The sequence below is a fragment of the Rhea americana genome, unplaced genomic scaffold (assembly GCF_003343005.1).
Source record: "Rhea americana isolate MKP2758 unplaced genomic scaffold, rheAme1 scaffold_122, whole genome shotgun sequence".
NCBI classification, from domain to species: Eukaryota; Metazoa; Chordata; class Aves; order Rheiformes; family Rheidae; genus Rhea; species Rhea americana.
Window position 1 is genome coordinate 585,133 of NW_028185284.1, and position 15,047 is coordinate 600,179.

General features: G+C 37.9%; 1 protein-coding gene across 3 annotated transcripts in view; it reads right to left on the reverse strand.

Annotated features, from left to right (window-relative positions):
* The window catches only part of EXOC6 (exocyst complex component 6), a 103,455-nt gene that overhangs the window by 19,112 nt on the left and 69,296 nt on the right, over positions 1–15,047 (reverse strand). For all 3 annotated transcript variants that reach the window (XM_085325716.1, XM_085325715.1, XM_085325717.1), the window contains one exon: positions 5,919–5,992. In XM_085325716.1, the coding sequence (XP_085181842.1) occupies positions 5,919–5,992 (74 nt within the window). The remainder of the gene's footprint in view (positions 1–5,918; positions 5,993–15,047) is intronic.

Here is a 15,047-nt window from a genome sequence, read left to right on the forward strand (position 1 = left end):
CAGCAGCGTAAGGATCTGTGGCCTGAAATCCAGAGAAGTACAACTCCCACTTCACTGCTGTCTGAAATCTGAGCTCCTTTCTTTAGCTGAGTAAGTGGCACTGGACTGAAAACTAGAGAAGCACAAATCCCATTACACAGCACCCTGAGGCTGGGCTTCATGTTACAGATGTAACTTGCTCTTCTGCTTGTTCAGAGAAGCCGGGGAGTGTATGGGGGAAAGGAGGATCAGTAAGTATTGTGAAGGAGCCTCTGTGAAGATAAAAGTCTCAGCAACCGTTTCCCTCAGGAAAATATTTTATACTACTTGCTCACTAACAATGCAAACCGTTGCCTTATGAAAGAGATGCTTACTTTTATCTTTAAGCTCCAAAGTTTTTAAGACTTTCTCCTAAAGAAAGTGTTTGGGTTTTCTCTCTCTTGGAAAATCCTGATGTTCTTTCTGGTCAAGGCTCTGCCATGGAGCAGAGGCYACCGTTAGCTGTAACCTACTGATTTCAAAGCCCAGGCACAGCGAGCAACTCGCAACTTGTGAAGGAAGCCACAGCACAACTCTAGAGCCCTTACTCTCTAACAGTGATAGTGGATGGTTTTGGCAACAGGCTACAACTTATTCTGAGGTTTATAGAAGGGCTTGAGAGCATTCTCTGCAGGGAATGCAGATGGTGAGAGCTTTAGTGTGCTGCACATTGGGAGAATCAGAAAGAAGCCAGAGCTGAAATGCAGTAACTACCACAGGAGATGAATTCAAAWTAAACACTGCAAACAAAATGACAGGGAAAAGTGACCTACCAGCATGCTTTGTGTGGCAGACAATCTACTGGCTGGAATTGAAGCCCAGTGATTTGCCCCACAGTTTCTAGCTACAACAATGACTTACTTCCAAGTTGATCAGATGGATGGTATCATCTCTTAATGGTGAATGAGAAGCAAAGTTGTGCAGCAGAAGAAAACTGAGGACTATATWAAGACTCTTAAGAATTTTCTTCTTGAAATAAAATTACACCTGTTGCATGCAAGACTAAATTAATTCATACACTAATTGCACTGATTGCATTATGTTTTTATGTCTAATTTACATCTAACATTAGCAAAATGTTAACAAACTGCTGCAAAACATTGAGAATTTCCTCCCACAGGCAGGCAGAATTTACAGACCTTGCTGTTCAAGGAATTTGATCGCACAGATGGGGATGCATCACTACTGGACTGTAAACTCTTCATGGCTGGAAATGCTGCTACGATGACTGCTCAGCTCTGGGGTTACCAACAACATATGAATACACTTCACTTTAGAAAGCTGCCCATGTTGCAGGCCAATTACTGAGAGCAATTGGAGGATATTAACATGCTTAAGTACCAAAAACCCACAGGTGAGACAGTTTTTTTCACCTCTGACAAAAAAAGAAAATTCCACAAATCATCAAGCCAGTTTAGTACTTGTCGGAGATGAGATAGCAGAGGAAGAAGTCTGTTGGAAACAGAAGTAGTGCTCATGGTAGAGGAAAACACTAGGAAAAAAACTGAAGTGTCTACATTAAAATTAGTCAAATTACATTTACAGCTTATGTTTCAAGTCTTCTCTGCAGACAATGAATGGATTTCATGAACAGACATTTGCTACTTTCTAGCTGGTTAAGAATCACACAATTCGCCCTAGGAAAGCAACAATTAACACAAAATACAACAGGATATCAGGCTATCAGGTTATCATGTTTCTTTACTGCTTACTACACTGATTCTCTACTGAATACTATACGAATTTTAAGATTCAGGCCTTTTCCTCACAAAATTTAGGTGTCAGGACACCCAAGAAATCACCTCTCATTCCAGAACTGTAACCATAGTCTTAAGCACTGAAGAACACATCATAACCAGGACAAAACCAATTCATATAGGAGCCTAAGTTTCCTCAGGAACTAATTCAAGCAGGAGGAACTAAGACTTTATTTTTGAAGGTTAATTCCAACTGACCTAGGATCTGAATTAGTAGCAAAATCCCCCAAAGTTCATTCCACCTCACATTGGGCAACTGTGCTGTTTACCCAGGTTCCCTATATAGTCAGTAGCAAGAGATTATCTTCAGAGAGCAATATAGGCTGCAGGTGGGCTGGGTCATCTTCAAGAGATGCCAGAGAAGATTCTCTTAAAAGCATCAATGCCACTTTGATAATCCCCTTGGTGAGCTGCCCTGCCCCTCGGTGGCTTTAAGTAAGTAGGGTGAAAGGGTACATGTAGGCAAATGCACCTCAGGCCATATGGTAAGACAGGTGACAGGAGACATAACACAATTATAGCAGCTGTATAGAACCATGCATCTATTCAGATTTTTTTAGTAGCTGTTTGCTGCTTTAGTAGCTGCTGAAGTTGCTGGAACTGCAAGTTTCTAGATTATTATGGCTATGTGCTCCTATATTATTAATCTTATATTGATGTTGCTCTTTCAGTAAACCTCAGGTTGCTTTCTAAGAAAGCACTCTATATTATTCTGTGGTTGTATAGCCACTGCTCATCTTCCCAGGTCTGCAGCACGATCCATTCTTACCAGCTCTGGGATGACCCTACATAGTTAAATGTATCCTCCAGAAAAAGTTTCATTGGCCACTATGAAGGCAAAGATTTACAGCGATGTAAAAGCCAAGCATGTGTTTGACTATGCCTGTTACACACCAGTCAGCATAAAGCAACTGAAATGGACTCTTCCCTTTGAAGTCAGTAACTCGCACAGAAAAGATTGTCCAAACATGAAATTATTCTGGATCATTTTTCTAGGTGACTTCATGCAGTATATAAGCTTTTAAGTTCTTTAGAAATTGTGGCACTCCTCTTCAAGGAAACATGTTTTCTGCCTTATTTTTACTAACAAAAATATACAGCAGAGCACAGTGAAAACACAAGAATTAGAAAGAAGTCTGTAGACACAAAAGTTTTCCTTGTGGCAGAAGAAAACAGACTGGAGAGCAAGTGAGCCATGTGTGACTGGCCAGGCACATTATGTAAGTCATCYCTGTAGGATGCTGAGATACCATGGCTACAGGAATAGCACAGAAATTTTTATTCAAAAGGAATTCTAGTGATTACTAAGCTCCCTTAAGGAATATGTTACACATTACAAGAAGTAAATGAGAGGATAGTGTAAAGAGAAAGAGTTGGCTCATCAAAACGGACTCTGGAAGTGCCTGCCCCTTCGTAATTCCTGGCCCCTTACTTACTAGCTTTCTGCTATGAAATACCATTCTCCTTCCACAAGCACTCCTCATTATGTCCTTACTATGGTTGCTCTTCTAAGTCTACAAAAGGACCATTAAGATCAGAAGGAAAAAACTGAGCTCACAGGAGGACCCACATGCTGTTCATAGATTGCCTAGATGGAGGATCAAGAACTTTTACCATGAAAATATCTGTGGCAATTCTTTCCAAAGCAGCTACCTGTTCCTCCATCTTTTTTTTATCCAAGTATAGTTCTTCCCCCTCCCTTTTCCAAGCTGGTTCCTTGYAAGTCAGTTTATTTCTTTAGTAAAATGTGCTACAATATTCTACTGCCCAATACTCATTAATCTTACACATTGTCCTTGTACAACACAGAGAGAGTAAGCTGTTGTTGAGATAACTGGCTTCCATTAGCAAGTATGTGATTGGCAGGACGATAAAGTCTTTTTCCCTTGCAGGTCAGCTGCCTTTCACGAAGAGGGCAATCCTGCTGATCCATCTTTTAGCTACAGTCTCTCACTGAGTCCCAAATCTCCTGCCTTTTAGCTTTGATACGGTTCAAGCTTTCCCCTTGTATCAGCCCCTACCTGTCATCAGCTCCTCTGTACCAAACAGCCAATATCAGGAGTTTGACCTCAGGGCACAGTCCGGGTGGGCAGGTAAAACCTGACCACTGGACCTACTTCCTTATCTTTCATATCCTGCAATTCATGGAGAAGTATCAAATTCAAACTAAAAAACAGAAGTGTGACCTTTTATAAGAACTTTCTGAAAAAGGCTCTGTTGCTTTGCTAAGTATTCTTGAAAAGAACTGTCATCCATCCTATTAAAAGAGAAATTGATCACAAATAAGGAAGAGAGGAAAAATAGTGCAAATCCTTACTAAATGGTAAATGTTGTTTTTAATGTGTACTTGCAATACCTATATGTTTTTGATGAGGCACGCAAAAATATTGACCCTCTGTACACTAAATGAACTAGAACTGTTCTACACCTACAAGCCCAAACTATGTCCTAATAAAAATAGTTGCCCAAACTTTTGCTGTTTATAAAGTATCTGATATTGATTAGATTCCCATGGCATAGAGTGAAGTGCTACTTGCATCATGAGAATTCTAAATGTAAGTTACTAACATAAACTGAGTGCTATCAAAAGCAATATAATCACTATTTATGTGACAAGCTCAACAGCTGGTGCTTAAAATATACAAAAATATTATTTGTTTCCTGTACCAAGTATGTACACACCCTGCCCTCCTGCATGGCTGGAAATCACATTTTCCCTTGAAAGAAACACAGGCTCTGCAAGGATTTACAGCACTTACGAGAATGAAAGAAATGATGCCAAAAATCTCTCAACATCCTTTCCCTACAACTATACTGGCTTAGTACAAATTGGAAGATGTTTAGTCACTTCTAACAATGATAATAAAAAGAGAATAAAAAAGAATCCAGAAGAGGAATGCTGCTAGTCAAGGCAAGACTTCTGGTATTTTAAGTTTGGCAGAGTAAACTTCTGGAACTCCTAATATGCAGGTATCACATTAACAAGTCTTATGGACTAGATCCTATATCCTCTTTACTCAGTCCATGCTCATCCCATTGTAGACAGTGTTTGTTATGTTATATTCCCATGAGAATTTAACATAAAGCTCTACCTTTTAACTTTTTCATTGAAAAATATACTTTACTGAAGTCCTTTCTAATTATTAGGAGAAACTGGAATATTAGCTACAATAAACCATTACCACAGGTATTTTCTTTTCTGAAATGCCTTTTCGTTATCTTGCTGAGAGAATACTATTAAAAGCAAAAACATTCTGACTATATTTGTAATTTGGTATAGAATTCCTTCTGCATTTCTCTTACCTTCCTGTGACTTTTGTAGACTCATAATAGTGCTGAAAAATATCAGCAAAGTCTGTAGAAAGTTAAAGCCTCTCCATTTGCAGTTAATAATTCATTACATTACTTGAACACCACTTGTACTTGCAATTTTGAGAATAAATAAATCCTTTCTAAAAAATTACTTTAAGAAAGAAAAGTTTATGGAAATGAATTCTTATGGCTGGACATAATGCCAGAACTTACAGAGAACAGGGAACTAGGTGGAATCAAGATAAGTTGAAGTTAGATGAGGGAAAAAAAAATCATTTTGGCAAGACTGTGGAAAAGTACTTCCAATATAAAGGCATTTAAAATTAAATGTGACATAGAATAGAGATCAGCCAGTTGGAATAAAGCTGCTTTTTAACAGTTTAACATAATTTTACGTAACAAGTTAAGGAAAGGAAATGCTAAATAATATCAGGCCTGATATTACTCTCCAGGGAGTAGTTTTGCAGACAGGATCAATTGCTCAAAATGGAACCAGGCCAGCACAACCTGATAACATATATACTCCTGCAAAAAAGCATCATAGGTTCTTTACAAATTGTCATGATCACAATTCAACATTATATCCAGTACCAATTCAACATTATATATAGTACCACCAGYAGCACAGTGCCCCCTAACATCACACTGGGGAAACAGTCTTATACTAAGTTACAGGGAATGGTGCCACTATAGTAACACTTCAAATAACTGCTGCTTTTCAAAACTAATTACGTGGGAATGCTAAAACATGAAAGGTTCTTGAATTTAATAACTTCAGCATTGGTCAAAAGGGGAAATTAGTAGGATAAAAAACAACAAGTAGTGTCTTACTTGTCTGAGGTCGATGAAAGCTAACTGCAGGGTGTCTCCCTGGAATCCTGGCACAGGCTCAGAACTAGCAAACACTGCAAGGAAAGGTTACAAATATTATGGATGCAGATTCCTGAAAAAAACTAGCAGCAAATCAAGCTTTCTGCATTGTAAATGCTACCGAACATTAAAATRAAATTATTTTGACAGAAAGAATGCGATTATAATGACTAATTCCCAATGATAAAAATGCAATAAAATGTTCCCATCATTTTCCAGCTCCATTAATCCCCAATAACAACATACTTAAGTGTTTTCTCTTGCTTAAAATTCTAAAACAGTAGTAGTGCTATGACCATAGAAGCAGATATCTTTATGTATTTGTTCACGGGTGAACAATTACTGAAGCATTTTGAAATGATACCAATTCCACAGCTGCCAACATCACTTTAAACAGTCACTTYTGTTATAGCATCTGTTCTATAGAAATCTCACTTCTAGCCAAACAGCCATAAAAGACAGACACTAAGGTGAAAGTTAGCTTCACGTGCAGACYGCAGGAGCACGTAACATCTCTTCAACTGCATGGAAAAAAGGGGAGCGAAGGTGAGGGAAATGGCTTGTCTGGTACAACCCAAGTGTCCATGRGAGGCTACTCCCAGGCACTTTCTCTTCTTGAATGTAGATGAGACAGCTTATTTTTGAATGTGGGAAAAGAAATAAAATAAGGAGCCAGCTGATGATAATGCTCAGGCAGTACCTTTATRGGTGCAGATCAGAGCACATATTTACTATAGAATCAATAGACTCATGTATGATCAGCGGACACACTAGCAGCCCTCTGGACAGCAACACTGAAGCAGCATATGATCAAGGCCTAGGAAGTCATGAATTGTGTGAAAAAGGCAAAGAGGGAACTATCCCTCTTTCACTGCTTCTCACAACAYAAGAAGTAAGAGGCAATGAAACAACCGGGCAGGAGTTTACAAAACAAAATACAGTATTTGTTCATGCAACACAATGCAATTGCAGGACTTACTCTCATGAGGAGTGGTGTGTGGCAAAAGTATAAATGAAGTAAAAAAATGTAAACATAGAAAAAGAAATAGAATACAGGCCCTTTGGTAGTCATTAAACATAAGGGTCTGAATGCACCTGCTCATTAAAACCCCATAAAACCTATAAAAGCTATAGCCTGCTGGAAGCTCGATATGCAATGGGAAGGATCACTCAATTTACAGCCCAATGTTCTAGGCTCTTCCCTAAATAGCTGTTGATCACCACTGGAGATAGAGTACTTAGCTAGAGAGATGTTTAGCCTCACTCCGTTTGGTAAATCTCAGGTTCTCATCCCAGTCACACATTTGTAACACAGACACTTGCAGAAACACCCATTGCCACTCGTGCCCACTTAACACAGACATTCTACCTTTAAAAGGGTTTAAAAGAAATTTTTGTGTGTTCCTCTGATTGAAAACTTAAAGTATCGCTGTAATAGTTTCAGAGAGATATCACTTGAGGCACTGAAAGCTATTTTTTTTTTCTGAAGTTTGAGAAATAGCTAAGTCAACAGTACAGCTGGAGAGGAAAAACTGAACTTAAAACTGAACTTAACTGTCTTAAAAAAAATTCCCAAATCCAGTGCCTAACTCCGTTGTTGTGCCACACAGATTCCTAATAGGGTTTAAATGTAAAGTGAAAAACGTAGTAATTTTTTTTTAAATTATCATCTAGAAAATTTGGATCAAATGAAAGCAATATCCAGAAATAATTTGGTGTCTGAAATAACATGATGGTAAAGTCCTGTAATGGGCACAGCAATTTACTTCTGAACGTATGGTTTCCATTTAAAGCAGTCTGTTGAATTCACAGAGATTGTGTGGACTGCAATTGTAAACCAAAATAATAAAGATTCTCGCTTGACTGGGAACAAAAAGCTACTAGTATCTTAGAATATCTAAGAATATCTTAATATCTAATTACAAATGAATATAGTACTGACATAGCAACTTTACTGGTAGAGACTCAGTTTATTACTTGCATTACAGTACTGCAAATATTTTTTAGACAACCATGTAATATGGGAATGAATTAAGGTAGAATATTACTTGATTCTCYACCACCTAAATTAATAACAAATAGCAATCTTACAGAAGCAGTCTTATGGAAAATATCATTTTGCCACAGCCAAATATTGGTAATGGTTGGCAAATGCTCCCTGGTTACTTTATTTGAGTCTGAATTATAAACTGTTATTTTTTTTCCCCTACATTATAAGTAACACTAACTTGCTAGGGAAGTTTTCAGGGAATTTAGATCTACCACATGAACATTTTCTACATAAGAAAGTGAGATAAAAGTCATAGGAAAAAGGATATCCTAAAACCAACTGCCTAAGGACAGAGAATTTGTTTAATGATACATTTTCAAAAAAAGAAAAAAAAAAAAACCACTGCCTGTACAACTGTCAAGCTGCAGAAGTATAAAAAAATCTCCAGGCCTATGAAAGCACACATCTTCTCAACTCCCTAGTGTGAAGACAAGACTCCTCGGCTCTCTTGTGCAGGCATTTCATGTCCACTGGGACTGCTCTTTCTTCAGAGACAGACATTTAATTCTGGCCTGTGTCAAACAAACATAGCATTTAAAATAGGGGAAAGTCACACTCTGTTWGGGAATTCTTTACAAAGTCTCGTAACAAACAGCTAAAAGATATACAGGGGTTACAGCTATGACAGCCCACTAGTAGGAATGATGAGCATGATTCTACAAAGAGGCTTTTTAAATCCCCAAAGCAAGCGAGGAGAGCCTGCACCAACCCCGCAAGGTAAGGCCTACCTCTGCCTGATCCTTATAACTTTCCGTTCACACGCTGTACACTGAAATCAGCATCTCCCTCTTGAATYTGAGTCACTCCAATTTCTCCATAATGGTACCATGGGGAAAAAGTAAGTACCAGGACAAATAAATGGCTAGGAAACTGTGAAGTGTGTATAGAGACCAGGAGCAAGTGTTTTCAAGTAGCTATYCTCACCTTACACATTGGGAGGTACTTTCTTATAGTGGGTAGCTTGTCTGGCTACTCTAGTTTGGAATTCATCCTAATATATYAGATAATACAAAATTATTTTATTCCTCTATGAAGTACCAACTACCAAGGCAGCTATAAAGCAGGAAGCATTCAAGGCACCAAAATTATTTTTTATTTATGCTGAATACTCTTTACTTCCAATTTGATATTATAAATACATCTATAACACGGGGACAATCATTATAGCATAAGCATTTATTCTCACAYTTAGTGTCAGTTTTGACAGGCGACTACAGCAGAACTTGTTTCATTATTATAATTCCATGAGTTCAAAGGGCAAAAAGATAACCTACTTATGGTAAGGGTCAGACAGTTTCCCCCCCATACACTCAGGGCTTTTAAGTCTTGCTAACAATTTCACAAGGCTAATTAAATATTTTCTACTGCACAGCACTTTAGGAAGATATTATAAGTGCAGGATTAGCATTTTTAATGTCTTTGTCCTAAGGGTCCTTTTCAAGACAGTAATGAAACACTGTCATACTTCTATCTTTTAAAATATCCATTCTCCACATTCATTGTAGGCTGAAAGAAGATTTGGTCTGTGGGGTAGCTGGTTGTTTACTTGCTAAAATGTGCACAACAACATTCAGGAATTTTACAATGTATCAGCGAAAGTTCAAAGATCATCATTAAATGGTTCTGTATAGGGACAAACTGCTCTGTAGTTTGTGACAAGCTTCAATGTTTTCAGAAGAAATAAGCTGAAAATATGCATTATACAAATCTGATATTCAAAAGGCTTTTGTTAACATGTTTTCCTGCACTTCATTGATATAGTGTAGTCCTTTTCCATGTATATAGATACTATCTTTGACAGAATGTGTCCACAATATGCCCAATCTCTTCATTATTCAACAGAGAAATCAGGAACGCAAGGAAGGTAGGATCCAACAATAAAAAGATGTTACAACAAAAACAGGCTGGGGGTAACACACAATACTGAATTTCTATGTACTTTATCAATTTATTAGCAGGTCTCCTCATTTTGTTCTCACAAAACACCACCTTTTAGCAATCTCTAAAAACATGCAACTGCCCACGATTACCTCTCGGTTGGTCTGGGAATGCAGGGTTTACTCTCTAAGAAGTACTTTGCAGCTCAGTGGTAGAGACTGAAATTAAGAGTCCAGACTTGGGATCAAAAGCTAAATTAGCAGTTTTTCTTCCCCTTCCTAACATGCATTCTTGACTCAAAGTCAAGACAGTAAATGCAAAGCGGAGAGTCAGGTGACTGCCACAGCAGCCCCTGGCCACTTTGCAGCCCGGCTGGGTGCTCCAGCTGTGCAAACACACCAGGGGAGCCTTGCTGAGGAGCTGCCAGCTGGCCCAGAGGCAGCCCCCAGCTCCACCACAGCATCTCCCCATCCCCTCGCTCCTACGCTGCCATATGTGGCCGCCAGATGAAGGATGGTCTGAAGTGAGCTACCGTTACCTGACTTTCCAGAGGGGAGAYGAGGCAGGTAAAGTGAGGGGCCTCTACAGAAGAACAGTGGGGCCTTTCAAGGAAAAACAGGATTTGGGTACCTCAGCTTCAGGCATGCCCGCCCACGTGAGATCACCTTTCTGTACACTCAGTGGAGAGAAGCCCGGCCAAGATTACTTCCTGCTCTTGAATATGGCGACTCTCAGTGAARCCAGGGCATCAAAAAGGAGGGACTGGCAGAAGTCCTACATTGGACTAGGCAGGAGGCTATCTTGAGTCCATCTTTGGACTAATTCTGCGCTAAGCCACACTGTTCCAGGACTTGTCTCTCTCTGCTTCATGGGCAGGGCTCAAACCTTTGCATCCTTGTACAGAGTCATGTCTGGATGAGCCAAGATGCCTACTAAACCTTACTTTCTTCTGCCACTTAATCTTGTCTCACAATTCAAGTACTTTAAAACACAGACATAAATTACAAAAATTATTGGTAATTTTTTCAGCCACTAGGATTTAGGAACCGGCTACTACTTAATGAGTAAAATGCTGATGTAAGGCATCTAGATCTGGATGGTGTTTCAAATTAAAGCTCTGTCCCCTTAAATTTATATTCTGAGCTTTAAAAATTACAACAAACAGACAATGAAATCTAAATTCATATTAATATGAAGAAAAAGATCTTTCTAGGGAAGTCAACAGCACCCAGATTCCCYCCCTCCCCGCTCCCCCATGGAAGCAGAAAATGTAAGTATTATTCCTATGGAGAAGGAGCCCACATATTTTTAGATTGCCAGATCTCTTCAACAAAACTTGATAGTAATGTGGAATCTTCAAGCATACTGTCTGGGCCAGAGAAAAATACACAATTACTATTTCATGCAACATTCTACTTTAAATCTGCTTAATTTAGAATCTATAGTGAGCAGCATACAGCATTTTACTAGTACATTTCCGTGAAGATCAAGAAGATACTACATAAGAGAACACTTCTAGTTACTAAATATTGTATCAGTAGCATAATACGTTCAATATTTCATTATCCTTTCTTTAATTCTATTTTGTTCTCTTCACAGACTCAATATAAATTAAAATATTTTCAAATTTAAATATTTCCCAGCTATTTGCAAAGTTTTAGAATTGCACCAGCATGAAATACTATAGTAGAATATAATACATAAAACACTATATACATGTTATAGAGCTAAAAATAGAGATCACAYGATTATTATTCTATTTTACTTCAGTAAACATACCAGAAAGATTTCAAGTAGTGTCATGCTAAACTTCAAACACAGTAGCTAGTTTCATAAAGGTATAATATACATAAAATGATACATTTTATAAATAAAATTATGTATTCATGTTTACGCTTATTTAGATATATATTATTAACGATGAATTAAGTCTGTTAAATAAACATACATACAATACATTAAACATTATCAGTAATGGTCTACTATTACTATCAAAGTTCAGAGGCTTGTTGCCAATGGATTTGACAAGCAGCACGCATTCCCCAAGTGATCTCTGTCCCTGAAAAGCTCATTTCCTCTTACTTATGCTTTGCTTCTCATGAAGAGATATGCAAAAACCCAGACTGGAATTTCACCTTCAAGAAACAAGTATTCCCCAAACCACATCCATCCCCAGGACACTGAAATCCAATGTTCGAGCAAAGGGCCGTTCTCCGAGTTTTGTTTAATGAGACCTCATAAGTTCTATTTCCCTGAGTATTCCTGTAAGAATCTCAATCATCTAGTGGAAGATCACTGAAAAAGAATGGTGTAAAATACAGAAGTAAAACATTGCTCTATGTTATAAAATATGTTGAGTGTAGAAACACTTTAATTAAAAAGGGACAACCTGGAATCAAACTTAGTTTCTGGAACATTTGGAAGAGTCTTAGAAGCAAAGCAACTAAAACCTGCCTTCTGCATGGAGAAGGCCATCACTATTGTTTTTTCTATTATCAGAGAAGACCTCTTGATCCTATTCTCTAGCAAAATTATCAGAYAGTATCTTCCAGATTTGCTGCTCTGCCTCTTAAAGTTAGGTAGTTTGCACAGAAATGCAGTGCAGGATAATGAAATTCCAGAGGGYACCACAAGATCATCGCCTTCCCTTCCCCATTACTACCTCTATTTCATAGAATTCCACTTATCATCCTGCCTTATCATTCAACTTGTTTGCTACAACTCCAGGATATCAGGACTTACTGACTTAACAGTTCATTAACAGACTATTAGGTTGTTTGTTGATTGGTTTTTAATGGAAAAAGATCTGACAAGTAATCACATTTTACTGCTTGCTGCTATTTCTCTCTCCTCCATTTCACACTGGAGAGAATAAAAATGCAGAATTAAAAATCAAATATCTTGAGTATCGCCAAAAATATTTTAAAATGCATCTTCAAATATTCATTACTTTCTGCATTTCGCACAACTACTTTGTTCAAAAATACATCCGACTATACTCCACTCTATCAGGAAAATGCCAAATCCATGTAACACAATACAATAGGAAGCTACCCAACATTTGTGAATTATTTGCACACCCTGAGTGCTAATTGAAATGTCACTATTGTATCCATTAATCCCAAAATGTCAGAGAAGAAAGCTGGAGGAGGGTGATGAGCAAGAACATAAATCACAAGCATCGCAGKGATGCCTGGAATGTGCTCGTGATGGACCTTATAAATGAAGCTGCAACAGCAAAGCAATCTCTAGGCAAAATCTTGTGCCAACTCCTTACTTCACAGACTGTATGTTACTTGTTGTAACATACCATTGTGACAAACTTCCATAACTATATTTAAACTATTCAATGGGCTTCTGTGCAAGACCAAAATTTTTCTAACATGCTTTAAAAGCTTTGTAGAAAGAAAAGGAGTTAGTTTGTGATATTTGTGGTTGTACAGCCCATGCTGTAAGTTATGTAATGGTCAAAAGAAGGCAGTTCTCAGTCTTAGCAACTAAGTCACCACCTTTTCTGAAACTTCTTCATTTTGGCCCAAGATTCTCATGCCCTGCTTGTGCTAGATCACATTTATGGGAGGAGAAACTGAATTAAAAAAACTCCTTTAACTAATTTTGAGATACRRCAAAATGAAAAAAAAATCCTTCTCTCCACAGTTTTTGAGTCTTTGAAAGAACAAGCAAAAGCTGGAACATTTCCCACAAGTGCAAGATAAATAGCTCATGGAGGATTTTGACTGACAAATACTTGAAGGATAATGCTTAGCTAGGATTATTATGGCAAATAATGATGTAAATTAGTTTAGAGATTGGGGAAAAAGAGCATTTMATTATTCCCTCTCTCAAAAATAAAATAAAAAAAATCTATACTGCATAAGAATGCCATGTTGGACATCCCGTGCTTGTCCTGTGCAAACTGCTACTTCTGTAGTCATACCCCAGCATGTATACGTGCAGCTTACACCATGGAAACAGCATATGGKGTAAGAGCAATGCTGATGCTGGACTAAGCAGCAGTCCTTTCAGCAGTTAATATTGTTTCTGCTTCTAGCTATAGCTCCCCTGGCATTACACAGTATCTATGCACTCCRCTGCTTTGTACAGTGCTGTAAGACTTCATTTGGAGAGTGATTTTGGTGAATGGAAGACAACTGAGCTAAACAGAATAAAATATATTTTCTTAAAGTAGGTTATTGTTTTTCTCTCAAAATAATGAAATATTATCATGTTACATTAAACTAAACTCTACTAAGGTCTCTTCATTGGTTGACATTTATGGCACACAGCAAACAAGGACGGTAGAAAACCTGATAACGGAAACTACAATGGTAAGTACCAGGGCAAAGCAGGACAAGGGAAAAGTCCTGCTCTAGTCCTAMTCTATAGAGTAGTGAAGTACAGTGTCGTGTAGAAATATTTCACGTCTTAGAAGCTGAATAATACAGTAGCGGGCAAGCTTTCTCTGCTGTCTGTCATGCCCTTTGTTCAGAAGGCAGGTAACCGTAGTGGATGCACAGATTCAGGTTGTCTAGATGACCGAATCTGGTGTCAAAATTATGAATGTTATGGCATTTCTGTTTTTACAGCTGGGATCCTTTTCAAACCTGGGAARTTACACAAATTCACATGCGCATATCGCTATCCACCTACTTGAAAGAACATTATTAAAATTGCAACATTAAATATGTCAATGTAGAAAAACGCAGATAATGTCAAAATACGGTCTGTGCACCTCTGTCCAGCCAGCGCAATCACAGCATGAAACAAACTATAATGTCATGATAAAATATATATATATATATGAATATATGTGTGTATGTATATATATATATATATATATATATATATATATATTTTCAAACTCCAACAATTCTGACAGTTCACTCTACGCAGTGAAAGAACTGAAGGCTATATAATGAAGGACTATCAGCAAGATACCTGCCTTACCTATTACTGATTTTAGATGCAAGGTAATATATATGGTAGAAGGAAAGACATCCCTATGGGTGAAACAGTCAAATATGCCCCTTAACTCTATCCCTGGTCTTCCACAAGGATCCTCTGTGACGCTAACCAAATTACTTAAACCCAAATTTTCATGGGTGGTTGCTTAACAAGTAGTCCACTTTTCTCTGTGTTCAGACTTAAAACCTTAAGATACA